Below are 14,853 nucleotides of genomic sequence, written 5' to 3'. Positions count from 1 at the left end.
AAATATAAAATCGACTAATAAATGGTTCGGTTTTTGTTTCACAATTGAGACCATTTAAACTGTTAGTAAACCATTAAACTGATTAACATATACATGATAAATTTAAGTCATTTAATATTAAGTTTACATACATTTTAATAAAAAATATTAAGTTTATATCAAACAACTATTAAAAGAAAACATATAATATTAAATAATTCGATTCAAGGTTAAGTAAGTATACATCCATTTCAATAAAAAATTTCAAAGTAGAAAAACCCTTTTGAATAAAATATTAAAACCCTAAAAAACCATTTGTAATCATCTAAATCGAAACCTTTTATAAATGGTTTAAAATACAATATTTGAAAACGTTTGTTCAATGATTCGATTTTGATTTTACCTAAGAATTCTTGTAATAAATCGAATCAAACTATTTACATAAAAATCGATTAATACTAAAACTATTTGAGTAAGATAGGCGTCGCTTTCCAAGCCACAGGTCGTTGATAAAATCACTCTTTTTCTTATTTTCTCTCCAATTTTTATCTATTCTTTCTTATTTTCTTTTACTTTTCCCACTCTTCTCTCGCTCCCTTCCACGCACGTTTCATATGGATTCGGTTACCCGTCGCTTTTTCAGAAAGGAGGTTAGTCAGTAACTGCAAATCGAAAGAGAGTTGATCCAAAGGTCGTTTTGGGGGGGAGGGGGGGACAGACCTTATTTGGAAATGTTTCGTTACAGAGTATTTCCGGTACGGAAGATTCGAACCGAAACCGAAACAACCGAAATGAGATTTACAAAATCCAAGCTGCTTGCTAGTACTACAAGCATAAATAGAGTCGTTGCCTCTCAGGAATCACTCACTAGGTATTACAAATTTGACCCAAAAACTCATTTGAACAGTAGCTTTAGGAAGCATTATTTTCCGATTGAGCAAGCAGTCCTGTCACGGTGTCGGGGTTGAAGACTCAAGAGAGGCTTTTTTTTTTTTTCTACTTCGAGAAGTTCAAAAGCTTCTTTATCAAAAAGGTAATAAGGATCAGATTTATGCGCTGCCCTTTTGATATCTATCATCGCATTAGCATATTCTCCAAATTTTGTTCCGATTTCCATTCAGTTTTATTAATACCCTAAGCATCCAACGATTGTCTGTGTTAGAAAACCACATTTCGTCTTCGAAGTTTCAGCTTTTCAGTTGCCAATGAGCTCTGCAGCTTTCCGTTCGATTTCTCTCGATTCAGGATGCTTTCGGAAGGTCAGTATGCATTTTAATGGTGATAAAGTTAAGATTTTATTTTCTTTTGGGTGTGTGTGTGGGGGGGGGGGGGGGAGTTCTTCATTTGTACAATTGCATGGAAGTGTTTGAAATTTTCTTACTGAAAGAATTCATCCTAATGGTAGGGCGAGACGACGATTAGAAAGCGAGATGGAAGGAAGTTTTGTATCAGAGGTTCTGTGGCTTCATCCCCGCAAAGCTTGCAGTTTGCAAAGACGAAAACGCAGAAGTCTGAGGAGATGGTTCGCATTGCCGTTCTTGGGGCCAGTGGGTATACCGGCTCTGAGGTAGCCTTCTTCCATTTTCCACCTTGACACGAATGGTAACCTTTTCTTTTAACAATCGAGCTAAGAATGACTTCTAAGAGGGAGGATTCCCGGGTTTCAGTGAGTGACGGACTTAGGGGTGGGGCTTACCATGTTTAATAGAAGGCCAGCCTAGACAAGCCAGTAGTCGGAGAGATTACCACGGGGAACCAACTACACTAAGAAAAAAAGACCAAGGGTGGAAAGGAAAGAATAATCATGTTTAATTTATTTGGTTACAAAAAGGAAAGATTATGTGTTCTTAGAATACTTATATTCTTCCCTTGTTATTCTCCCGAGTTGCTCTTTTTTTATTTATTTATTAATCAATGACGTAGATTGCATAATAGAGTAGAAATTATGTTAGTTTCTGGTGTTGCTCAAGGTGCGCTCCTCTACAAACCATTACTATACTTTTTACTATAACTTGATAGTCCCATTGAAAGGAATATATCTTTAGGTCCCAGAGCATGGGTCCAAATGTTTACAATTGCAAGCAATACATTCAACACCCCCCTCCCCCTCCCAAAAAAAAAAAAAACCCCAAATCTCCTTGTTATGTGCCTCTGGAAGCTGAGACCTGCTAACAGAGAGCCAGATGAGCTTGCAATCAAGAGGTTGTGAGATGTTAGAGTCTGTTTGCGAGTTATCTTATAAAATGTGATTGAACTGTTTGGCTCAGTTTTGGTGGCAAAGTCTATTCTTTCTCCATATGCCTGGTTAAGAAAATAGCATATCTACCTGGAAGAAGGGAAAATAATTATTATGTGACTGCAGCATTTGAGAATGAAATCCAATGCTCATGTTGTTAAGTTTCTCAGGACAGTTACAAGCCATTAAGGAATTTTGGTTGGGACTAAAATGTGTAAAATGGGAATAGTAGTGGCTCTTCATGGCCTTTACTTCTATCTTAGCATTCTGTACAAAAACTCTAAGGTGTGCTTAACATGTAGCATGTGAGAAGCATGCCTGACAATGAAATTCCTATATACTTCATGGCATGATGGGGGTTGTTTACTGAGGGTAGTGAGGCTTTGCTTGGAAAGTATTTTTATAAAAAAAGGGTAGTTATCCATGTAAAATGGAAGATGATGTTTCTGAAAAGCACAAACAAATCAGAGCCATCCATTTTTTACATTTTCTTAAATCTAAATCATCTATTCGCAGTTGGAGTTGGGAGAGTGCACATTAATCTCTAGAGTATTGATACATATGCAGGGACATACATGGGATGTGTAGGGGCATTTAATTGAATTAGTCGCAGAAATTTCACTCGTGATTAATCTCGACCTTGTCTATCCAATGGTGGACTGGACATATCATCTCCACGTGGCAGATTAGATACCCATGCAGGGATATTTTGAAAAATAACAGATCTTTGAGACAATAATAATTTGCCAAACATAAAGTTTTATTTATTTTATGTTCTATCTCTCAGAGTTTCTTATGCTTTTGGTTTACAAACAAAGAAATGTTTCAAGTTTTTAAGCAAGCACAGCATAACTCTACTTGTTTGCATTACCAAATTACTATTGTTAGCCATATGTATAGCATGCTGTTCTTTGGTACCTGCGGAATTAGTGTACTTGGTTTGGTGAGTATAGAAAAGCAAAGTTGCATAATGTTTTAATTGGTAAAGGAATTGCTCCACTGAAACACCATTTTTGGGGGGGGGGGTGAATAAATAATTCATTACCAAACGAAGAGAAAAAAGACTTACAGCCCCTAAAAAGGGGAGGGGGAGAAGCAAAGAAGCTTAAAGAGCATTACTATTCCTAGTGGTGGAGCTCAAAAGATCCCAGGAATTTACAATGTGACAGTTTCTTTGGGAGGGAATACATGTGGTAGCAAGCCGAGAGAGTTTGGTTTTTACATCAAAGGAGATGGAGCTCCAAATCTTATCAAGAGAGCGAGAGTTGATAGTTCATATTGATGTATACAACATATGTTGATAGTTTCTGAGTTTTCATATATTGTGGCACTTTAGAGACAACTGCTACCAAATGGTTCTCAGTTATGAGGGATTTTGAATATTAGATGAGTTAGATGTTTTGATCCATTTATTGCATATGATGTGGTCACTCTTGGCATGGCTAGAGAATGATGTTTATGGTACTTACCTGAGCATATAGGATGTCATAAGTTGGGGTTCGAGACTTGGGTTGAGAAGGCACAAAGTTTTCTATAGATTCATTTCTGCCAATTTGGCTTGGAGACTTAAGGTTGGAACTCTTTGATATGATACTCTGTTCTTACGACATTTCTTGTCTTTATAACATTACTGGAAGGGATGGACTTCTTTGGTTCATGGGGATGCGTTGGGGTTTCAAAAATTTGCATGAATAGATGTTCTGAGAGCTTATAAAGCCAGAAATTTCAACAAAATAGTGTGTTGCCTAGGGTACTAAGAAGTGGTTCCTGTGCCCAGGGTTAGAAGTAGTTCCATGTTGTAGGCATATAGACTCTTTCCTGTAGCCTCTTAGAATTTCAAATCTATCCATTAAGTGTCCTCAGATAGAAGTTGTTAGTTGTTAGAACATAAGAGATGAAGCTGGAATTCACATACTGGACTAGGGTATATAATTCCTACAGGCTTACCAGAAAAACATGCTGGCATATTTGACTCATCATTCCTTTAATGCATGGATCTTACATGCATTCTTTCTTAATTGGGGTAGAGCCCTTAACCTTTGTCCTTTTTTCTGATAAGTAGCAAAATATTTATAATGAAAGTAAGGTTGCAAAAATTGGTAGTTGTATACTGTTGAGACAATAATTTGCTTATATCTGTTGAAAAAGAGGGGTGGAGCTCAGCTCAACGGTAAGGTTGCTCTATTGCGGCCTAGTGGTTGTAAGTTTGAGTTGGGAAACAGCCTCTTCATGAAGTAGGTGTAAGGCTACATACATTATGACCCTCCACACGGAACCCACAGTGGTGGGAGCCTCGTGCACTGAGTATGCCCTTTATATATTTGTTGAAAAGAATATCTTCTAGAAATGTGCTAAATGCTAATACTCTTACATGAATTTTGTCAAATTCTAGTCATGGTGATGTTTAGTAGCTTTGGTGACACTTAACAATGCGTGGTGTTATTTATTATTTGTGGTGGCATGTAACTAAGTAATAGTACTGTGGGGTTTCACTCTTTGAGTTGTACTCGATCATGACTCTATTGAGTCTTTCATTTTATAATATACCGCCTGCATCATGATATACACATAACTGTGAGATAGGTTTTCTGAAATTTGGTCTATATTCTCTTCTTCTCTTTGCTTCTTCATTCTTCTATACTTAGGTACTGGTCTAACCTGTTATGGTATTGTCACAACTTTTCTTTTGTTAGTGATGGCATGATGCATTCTAATTCTCTCTTTCTAGTTATTTGCAATTTTTTCGTGACTTATGTGTTGATGTCTTAATTGGCAGATTGTTCGACTCCTAGCAAATCATCCAAACTTTGGTATCACACTGATGACTGCTGATAGAAAAGCTGGTCAATCAATAGGATCAGTATTTCCTCATTTAGTCACGCAAGTATGATTCTTTATATTCAGGGATTCCTTTGTGTTTTTAGAGTTTGAAAGTGGACTTTTTCCTGGAAGCCTTGCGTCAAAAAGTTAGTCTGGTTCTATGTTTGACTCATATCTTACTTCCTAACATAACTCATATATCTTACTCTATGACTTGCTTGATTTAGTAGCACTAAATATATATAATTTTTATGAAAGACGAATTGTTTGACGCCTTCTGTTTAAAGTTTCAAGTTATTGATTAGGTTTTGTCCTTGAATTTTGGTATTAGGGCAACATGCTTCTCAAATAGGCTAACCAGCAAGGACTGATTCAATGAGTATTTTAGCACCAATGTTACCTGAACACTTCAAAGTATGATCAAAACCTGTGTCTGGCACTTCCTGTAAGCCAATGAGAATGTATGGAATGAATATCTGCTGCATCCAAGTTGGATGCTTTGCCATGTCTAGGTAACAAGGATGTGAACACATACCTAAAAGGGTAATATTTGCAAACTTCTGAAAGGGAGTCAAGTAAGAGCTAGATGGAGTGATGGACTTCATCTATTTTTCCTTTGTCAGCACAGTAAGGAATACAGGTTTTCCTGAGTTAAAACATAACTATAGAGCTAGGGTTAATGGTTTTGGGTGACTGGGTCTATAAAGAGATGGAGGAGAAACAAAGGATGTGTTGTGCCAAGAACTAGACATGGAACCTGGAAAGAGATAATATTATTTACGTATCTTGATAAAAAATGAGGAATTGGATTTGGAAGAAGAAAGATAACTAGCTGAATTGAAACAGTTGTGAAGGAGTTTCCTGGAGAATTTAGAGGGAAAGAGGAATCATCTATAAGAACTTGATAACCAAGTAGTGAAGTTAATATGTAATATACCCATAAGAAATAAGAAGTCTTATTCTACTTTCCTGATTTGCAAGTCGGTGGTCCTGTTAAATTAGTTGGGAAGCAACTTTCATTTTGTGTTATCAATAATTTCTTATGGCAATTTTCTGAAACGAAGAAATATGATTCTTGAATCCGTTTTGGTTTGTAGAACTTGCCAGATATGGTTGCTATCAAGGATGCAGATTTTTCTAATATTGATGCTGTGTTTTGCTGTTTGCCACATGGAACAACACAGGTTCTTCCACTTACCTATCTATTGTTAACTCAGTCTTGCAGCATTTAATCATCTACAGATTCTACACTGGTGGATGACACATACCTACGAAAAATGATTGGTACCTGTCTGAAGCCTTCAATCAAATCCACTTGATTCTGACATGAAGACTGCTGATTTCTTGTTGCAGGATATAATCAAAGGCCTTCCCAAGCAGCTGAAGATTGTTGATCTTTCTGCAGTACGCTCTGGGTGCACTTTTTAGTACATTGTCAAATTTCATGGCATCATTCATTGTTTGTTGTCTTCTAAATTTGAACTGCTGGCAATAGAAAATAATATGGGATGATTCTGCAGGACTTCCGGCTTCGGGATATCAATGAGTATGAAGAATGGTACGGTCAGCCTCACAGAGCACCTGAGTTGCAGGTGAACTTATTTGTTCCAGTCCTACATACTCTCTTAGTTTTGTCATATCTCTAATTAATCTATTTGTCGACCTTCTGTTTTCCTTTTTTTCTCCTATGAAGTAATAAGAACTAATATCTTGTCTGTAAGGTAGAAAAAACAACGGTGAAAATGTAAAATGCTTTAGGCAAAATGTCCATTACATGGTCAGTGTAGACGAGGTGGTTATCTGATCCCTGATTCCAAGTTCTGCATGCAGGATCCATGACCAGTCAGATAATAGAAGCTTAAAATTACCAATCCCTAATGAAAACCCAGTGCTGCACAAATAAACAGAGGGACATTACAGATAAGGTCACAAAAGAACCTCTCTACAGAAAAGCTGCTCACCTTATTAACTAAGGCCACTTGAGTTTATCTCTTCAACAGTAGCAAACTGAAAGCCCTTGAAGATTAAGGTTTACTCCCCAACACAAGTTGCTAGCAAAACACAATGAGTGAATTATTCAATAATAATCTCTCCTTGGACTACCAAAAGAAGAAAAATGTGTTCAAGCAGCACTAGATCTCTCCCTATCCTCCTCCCTGTTGTTGAATCACTTTCTAAGGTTCTGCTAGTCTACCTCTAAGGCATATGAAAAGGTAGACAAAATCCTTATTATCACATGAATACCTCCAAGGCTTAAAAACTTGGAATGGGATATGATATTGATCTCCATTGATTCCAGGACATCTGTTCGGATTCAAATCGGCCCGGAATCGGCCGGGAATCGGTTGGTGGCTGGAACATCCTCACTCAGTTGGACTGAGTACATAGAGAATCGGTGTTAATCAGAATCGACCCCCCAGTCGAATCAGTCGATTCTGCTGATTCCGATCTGAATTTTTAAACCCTGGATACCTCTTTCTGGATTTCTTATGTTTGTTGGGAGTTGGGAATTCGTATTAAGACATATTTTTCCTATATTGTATAGTGGACAAATTTTAAGACTAGAATAGCTAAAATGTATTTTTATCTAGTTTAAGTGCTTGTTATTACTAAGCCACCAATAGCCATTTCATAGTTAGCCATTGGTTTTGGGTTCTGTTATATTTTTTGGAAGACATTTTTTTCCTAAACCAATTTTGTTCAGAGCTTCCTTTAAGTAATGTCACTGGTTTCTTTTTAGTACTCTCTCTGCAAGGAAACCCTCTTATTTCTCAATGAAATGAAGCATTATTATATTAAAATTATGTTCTTAATGGTAATTAAAAGTTGCATTTCATGCTACATTTTCTTTAGTTTGTCTCATTGCACCATTGATTGCCAATACTTGGACATAATTTTTATAACTAGCATGGTTGTCAAGGAATTGCCAAGCCAACACACTTGCTTAGCTGACGAGGCTCCCAAAACCTATTGATCTTTCCCTCCACATTTTATATATGTCAACCATGCCTCATCTCTACCCATACGTGTTTCTATGATCTCATTCTTACTCCCCCTGTATTCTACATGTTGACCTATATATAACTTACGGTGGTCACCTTGACACACCCACCTTGGTATCAAGGCAGCTGGTCATTGCTGTGGCTCAGCTTGTCAACATGACAATTATGCTAACCAGGGAAGTGGGAGAGGTTAACCCTTTTTATTTGAGGCCCAGAAATCACATATTTGTGATTTATTGATGTCTTGTGATCTCTGTTACTTATTGAATCCAGGAAGAAGCTATTTATGGTCTGACAGAGGTTTCAAGGGAAGAGATTCGGAATGCACGGCTTGTGGCTAATCCTGGTTGTTATCCAACATCCATACAACTTCCTCTTGTTCCCTTGATAAAGGTTTGTATCTTGGCATCCATCTCTTTATGTGCTTCTGATTGGTCCACATTTTTATTTAAACCTTCAATTATGCTACATGTTTTCTGTATTTCTGATTGGCATTTATCTCTTTATGTGCTCGCAAGAAATTAGTTTAGTAGAGGCCTCTCAAAATCAAATAGGCAATAGTAAGATGCTAACCTGTGATTGTTCTCCACATACAAAATTGAATCTTGGTAGTTCCACCCTTCTACCAAACCGCATGGAGAGAGATGGGCCACCTGCCTTCCAAAGCATTAAACCTAGACTATAGTACTTTCCTGAAAAACATAAGTCAGCCCTTCTATCCTGTTTTCCTTTATATATAACTTCACTTTCCTGTGGTTGCAGCAACTGAAACATCTTGCAGCATCGAGCTTACAACACAATGATGAAAATAAAACATGATTACTACTTTCCTGAACATATTCAGCTGGAGATGCATCTTTATCCCTAGTAGTTGTATAGATAAATAGATTTAAGGAATACTGGTTGAGGGAAATTATTACAATTGAAATGAAACACAGTTATGACTGAGAAACAAGGTCCTGGGGTCTTTTTCCTGGTCAGCCAGTGTTCTGAATGAATATAAATGATTATGGAAGCTATGGCTGGCAATGGGTATCTGTTTGTCCATTTACCCACCCTTGGAGGGTAACGGTGAGTGGGATTTTTTTTTTGGGGTTGCCTTTTTAACAAATGGGGAGGGTAGGGTAAAGGGGGCTTATCCATCTAGGTGGGAACAATTAGGTGATTTTGAGAGTATATATGTGTGTGTGTATATATATATATATATATACATCTCTAGCATCTGATCTGATCCACTCATGGCCTATTTCTTGAACCCAAAAACCATTGATCATGCTCTACACTGACAATTGTAGGTTGAAATGCCATTGATGAAGCTTTACCGACTCACTTTTTGCTTGTCAGGTAATGAGAATTATTTCCCATACCTACATTGTAAGGGTAAGGGAACTCGTTACCCTACCCTATAGGGTATGGCTAAGGATCCCCTTAATCTCTTAGAGTTAGAGGGTAAAAGGTAAGGGCATTACTTAACCTTAACCTCTACCCATTGCCTCCACTAAAAGAAGCCCTACTGTAACTCCAACTGATAAACTTTAATGACACTTAACAACTCACTATGAAGCTGTAAGTAGGTCACTGTATACTCCTTTTCTTCCCCTAATTTCCTGGATAATGATGATGAGATTTGAGGGCATCTTTTCTGGTGAAACACAATGTGCAAGTTTTTTTTGGTGATAATTCTTAAATCCAAAAAGATCACAGTTCCTTACGGTACTCCCTCCATTCCCAAATGAAAGGTTCCAGCCTTGTCAGCTTTCTGTCACAGGGTTTTTAAGACTTTGTTTAAGAAAATTCAGGAATACTCAAGGGTGGGGCAGAAGTGCAGTAGTCATGGGGCTGACATGGGCAGTGGAACTGCACATGTTACTGATCCAGGGGAACCCCCATGAGGGTGTCTGTATTGCTTTCAATCTGGGAACCGCTGCCAGCTTCAAAGCCTGTAGACGACACAAAAGAAACCTGTTGGTCTGAGGTTTTATTCAGAAGATGAAACAAGTATTGGTTAGAATGACCCTGAGATGGACTTGCATTGCACTAAAAGAAAAGGCCAATGGTCTCTGAGTTCTTGTGGAAGAATCCAACTAAATGTTGGCCAAGCCCAGAGAATAAGGTGTTTATTGGGATGAAAAGAGTCTCTGACCATAAATTAAGGGGAAAATTTTAGTTCCATTCACTCGTCAGTCAAATTTCTTCTTCAATTTGAATCAGTCCCTTTTGTTTATTCGGACGGATCTTTGGTAATAATATGGTTCAAATATTGAGCTGCAATTCTTTGCTTTGGAACTCTTGAAGATGGTGGATCTTGAACCGTTAATCACTTAATTGCCTATCACTAGAAGAAAGCCTAGTTCAGTGCATTATTGTATGATCAAGGCTATGGAAAATACTGTCATTATTATTTCAATATCTTTGTAGATGGTGATTTTCTCTTTGATGCAGGCTAATCTTATAAAGCTGAGGGACATAATTATTGATGCAAAATCTGGTGTAAGTGGAGCAGGTGAGGATGATTCTGTTTCATCTATCCTTGCATTTTCATTTCTGGCATTACTTGGCAGATTTTTTATTTATGTATATCCTGCAGGGCGTGGAGCTAAAGAATCCAATCTATACACTGAAATTGCTGAAGGCATTCACTCGTATGGAATTACAAGACATCGTCATGGTATGCAATTGTGCTTCTAGGGATTATGGTTACATGATATCCCCCAACTCCTCTGTTCTTTTTCCTCAAGTCGACCAAATATGGAACAAGATTCAAAGGATGACAAAATGAAATGTACACATTGTTCCCACACTCTTTGCCTATCCATCACTGCCTTCTGGCAAGTCGTCCAAAGCTTCTGCCCCCCCCCCCCCCACAGTAACCTTACAAGCTGCTCTAAAAATCTCCTAGAAAACTCCAATCATGAGAGTATTAGCAGGATGTTAGCAGCCCAATCATTGGTTTTTGGAAGAAGCCCACTGCTGTGGTACAAACAAGACAGAAGAGGTGAAGGGAGAAACTGGAGGAGAGTGGAATGGCATGGTCTCTAATCAGGGGTTTTGCGCCTGTTATCCAGTGTGTCTGCATCACCAGAATATATTTCTAGTGCAAACCAAAGCTTCTGGCAATGGGAATCAACTTGTGGGGGTTTACTCTCTTCTTTCTTCCAAAGCTGCTACCAATGGGAACCAATTTCTGGTTTCATTTATTCTCTTCTTTCCTGATGGAGATCTTAATTGAGAGCGCGGGAGGGTGGAATCTTGTGGACACTAGGTTTTAAAACAAGGAATTGGGATCAGAATCGGTCCCTATCGATTCTGAACCAATTCCATTTAGAATCGGCCTGAATGGCCAATCTTCCAATCAATCCACAGCCTGTAAATCGGCCCAAAAAATTAATAACATTTTAAAAAAGTGCAAAAATAATTCAGAAAAATCCCACTGTAATCTAAGATATATGCACCACATACATCTTAGTCATACCAAAATTAACAAAAAAGAAAGGGAAATTGAGTTTTACATTGAGTTGCACATAATGTCTCCCAGGTTCGAAAAATCCCTTTTAGATCTCCCAAATGCAATGTTTTTGTCAATTTGGAGTCTATGGGTGCATAAATTGGCCAAAAATGATCCCTCTCCAAAATTTGAAGCTCTGACGTGGCCAAATGAGTGAGATATCAAGATGTGTGAGGTCTGGGTTTGTTTGCAGGTTTTTAAGGTTGCAATTCAGCCCGGATCAGATCGGCCAATTTAGTTCATGGGTTGAGGAATTGGGTGGAAATAGAATTAGGATTGGTCAAGTCCAGTTTGAATTGACCAATTCTGCTACTGCAAAGGGTGGGGACTAACCACATTGTAATAAATATATTTTGAAAAAAAAAAAAAAAAAAAAAAAAAAGGAAAACCCACAAAATATGGAATGATTCCAAACAATATTGAAAAAGTTCATCGATAGGATGGTCAGTGACTTTTTCCTGTATCTTTGAAAGTACATCACTGGGACATATTTTGAGAAATCTGGTATGCACAATAATTATTTGCCAATAATAAGAGAAGTTTTAACTGTAATCTGCACATCCAAATATTAGAATTCACTGTTGCCCAGTTAAAGATTTTTGGTGGTTGATCTTTCCAATTGCCCAAAGTTCATTATTGTAAAAAGAATAATAAAGCCTTCTAATTTATTATATAGAACGTTGGTTGCTGATTCTTTTCTTCATTTTCAGTTCCCGAAATTGAGCAGGGGCTCTCTGATGCTTCACTTTCCAAAGTAACAGTGAGCTTCACTCCTCACCTAATGCCAATGGTGAAAATTCTAATCTGCTTTGTGAAGTACTTTAATTATTATAGTCATTGTTTTCTTTAAGAAAGCACTTAAAGACGGTCTAACTTCTGGATGTTCTATAGAGCCGTGGGATGCAGTCAACCATATATGTTGAAGTGGTCCCTGGTGTGTCAGTTGATGATCTTTACCAACAACTGAAGATCTCATATGAGGTATATCTTCCTAACTTACTTATTATATAAAGTGCCACTAGGAAACTCAGGAATGTCGATACTTAAAAAATTTCAAATGGAAAATTCTGTAAGTGGATCTTAGCTGAGCAAGGAGTTGTTGTCCTAGATTATGTTCTGGGATAGCGTTCTTTTGAGAGATTGTTCTTTATGGATTTCCTTTGTTTCCTCATCTTTGTTTCCTCATGGTTTTCTTCCTTTGGGTCAGGGTTTATCTGTGTTGGCCTCCCTTATTGTTGTGCTATTGTAATTCCTTGACTTCAACCATCCACTCCATTTGGTTGTCCTGTAGATGCTGCCTTTTTTTTTTTAATTATTCTTCCAAAGCAATGGGTAATCTCTGGCTGAGATGTTTCTGTAGGCGGCTTCTAGCTTTAAGATAGTTAACCTACCGCCCATTCTGCTCCTTGCATCACTTGTGCACGGATATAATGAGGATGGGTTATTATATTCCCAACTCCCCAAATTTTCTCTGTATATGATGTTTCTTCTGGCTTGCCTTTCTGTTCAACAGGGGTAACAAAATACTAGCCAGAATGAATTGAAACACCTATCTGAGTAAATTTAAGTTCCATTTATGGGGTAACGAGTCACTGGGGGGCATTTTGAATGCGACTTTGATGTTCACCCTTGGAAGTGTAAATGCAGATATTTTTCTGTTGAAAATCTTGAACCTGGCATGCCAAGCAAATTTTATCTAATGCTAGTCTTGGTTTTTTTTTCTTTTTTTTTGATTGTATAAACGTTTGCCTGTGCCAGGATGAAGAGTTTGTTATTTTGTTGGATAAAGGAGTCATTCCTCACACTCGAAATGTTCGAGGATCTAACTACTGCTTCATGAATGTCTTTCCAGATCGACTTCCTGGAAGAGCAATAATAATCTCTGTTGTATGTTGAACTCCTGAATATTTCTGGTTGAATTTCTTTCAAGTTCTAGTGACACGGAAAATGAAATCTTGAGCTAATTTGATGGCATTCTGGGGTTTAATTTAGATTAACAACATGACTGCAGATTGATAATCTAGTGAAGGGAGCGTCTGGTCAAGCTGTACAGAACCTGAACTTAATGATGAGGCTCCCTGAGAATGCTGGGCTCCTTTACCAGCCTTTGTTTCCTTAGCATATCCTTCATCAATGTTTCAAACCAGGTAAGCACACAGCATGCATTGTTCTCAACCATTTTTATAATTGTATTGTGATAAATGTGCATCTTACAAGCATAGACTTAAATAAATGGCATAAATGAATCAATGTGCTACCACCATTTGATGGTAGTATCATGTGGAAAGTGTCCTGTGACCATCCAATAGTATGTTGCATTCATTTGATGCCTTGAAAAGCTGTAGCATTGAAAATGCCTGTATAGATGCTGGACCCGACTCACAGTTGGCCATTTATGGTTCCCATATATTTGGTTAAATGATCTTTCTACTGGATGTTTCAGGTCTGCAAAATGCCAGATTTGCTGCTGAGAAAGATAAACTATAGCACTGCTTTAGAGTGTACTGTCTGTTACTATGTATGCTGCAGCTTGTAGGTGAGCTGAGCAAGGGTATCTAATCAGGATCCAAATGATGGCGAATAAGGTGCATTGATTAGGTCCAAACACCTTTGTTGTATCATGTATGTTGTAGTGCTGGCTGCAGACCTAATAATTTAAGGTTCTACAAGTTATTATATTAGCCCTCAAATGACCCATAATTTAAGAAACTGTGTACTTCATCAATTAAATTTTCGAACCTTAAATCCACTGATCCTAGTGGACTGCTCCAATGATTATCCATTGAAGTATCTAATTGGATGTTAGGATTTGGGATCATGTGCTGTGTTATTTTTGAAGGTATGTATAGCCATGCCAGGTAGTAACCTTGCTTGTCAGGGTATATTTTCTTTAATTTAGAGTGGATTTTTAAAGTTTTTAATAAGGTCGTTCCATTGTGATCAAGTGGTTGGGATTCAAGTCAGAAAACAACCTCCCAGCAAGCGGGATAAGACCTTACCCTAAATCAGTTGCCTCCCAGACATATTAGTTCTGACAAATATGCTCTGGCAAGTGAGTTAGTCAGATGCCTTGGCTTTGATGTTTTGGAAAACCAAGAATGAAAGACTAGAGGATTCTGCAATAGATGAGCTGTCCAGCCATTTCTAATGTCAAAAACCTATGTACTCACCACTCCCAGTGGTGACTAGAGGATTCTGCAATAGATGACCTGTTGCCACACTTTCCTAATTCCAGACGTAATAAAGGAGGATTGCATGCTGATTAGAGTGCCACTTGATAGGATTAGGATCTTCTAGATCTCCAGCGCGGT

At 37.8% G+C, this 14,853-nt stretch overlaps 1 protein-coding gene across 2 annotated transcripts; it reads left to right on the top strand.

The window, feature by feature from the left end:
* Positions 1–844: 844 nt before the first annotated feature.
* On the top strand, positions 845–14,360 carry LOC122073322 (probable N-acetyl-gamma-glutamyl-phosphate reductase, chloroplastic). 2 transcript variants are annotated; one of them, XM_042637889.1, is made up of 15 exons: positions 845–1,012; positions 1,142–1,238; positions 1,385–1,546; positions 4,992–5,099; positions 6,133–6,219; positions 6,389–6,439; positions 6,556–6,627; positions 8,311–8,430; positions 10,480–10,540; positions 10,625–10,705; positions 12,253–12,332; positions 12,434–12,523; positions 13,301–13,429; positions 13,554–13,689; positions 13,986–14,360. In XM_042637889.1, exons 2-14 carry the CDS (start codon positions 1,185–1,187, stop codon positions 13,659–13,661), a joined length of 1,203 nt encoding a protein of 400 aa, XP_042493823.1. In that variant the 5' UTR covers positions 845–1,012; positions 1,142–1,184; the 3' UTR covers positions 13,662–13,689; positions 13,986–14,360. The 2 variants fall into 2 exon arrangements, with proteins under 2 accessions (XP_042493823.1, XP_042493822.1); XM_042637888.1 differs by lacking the exon at positions 845–1,012 and having other exon boundaries at positions 1,038–1,238.
* The last annotated feature ends 493 nt before the right edge of the window (positions 14,361–14,853 follow it).

The sequence above is a fragment of the Macadamia integrifolia genome, chromosome 3 (assembly GCF_013358625.1).
Source record: "Macadamia integrifolia cultivar HAES 741 chromosome 3, SCU_Mint_v3, whole genome shotgun sequence".
NCBI classification, from domain to species: Eukaryota; Viridiplantae; Streptophyta; class Magnoliopsida; order Proteales; family Proteaceae; genus Macadamia; species Macadamia integrifolia.
This window is presented reverse-complemented; position numbering and strand designations above follow the sequence as displayed.

Bases quoted from the DNA above. Each gene is read 5' to 3' on its own strand.
- LOC122073322 (XM_042637889.1), top strand. From the start codon at position 1,185: ATGAGCTCTGCAGCTTTCCGTTCGATTTCTCTCGATTCAGGATGCTTT. The intron at 10,541-10,624 runs GTGAGGATGATT...TATATCCTGCAG, and splicing joins ATCTGGTGTAAGTGGAGCAG to GGCGTGGAGCTAAAGAATCC. The intron at 12,524-13,300 runs GTATATCTTCCT...TGCCTGTGCCAG, and splicing joins AACTGAAGATCTCATATGAG to GATGAAGAGTTTGTTATTTT.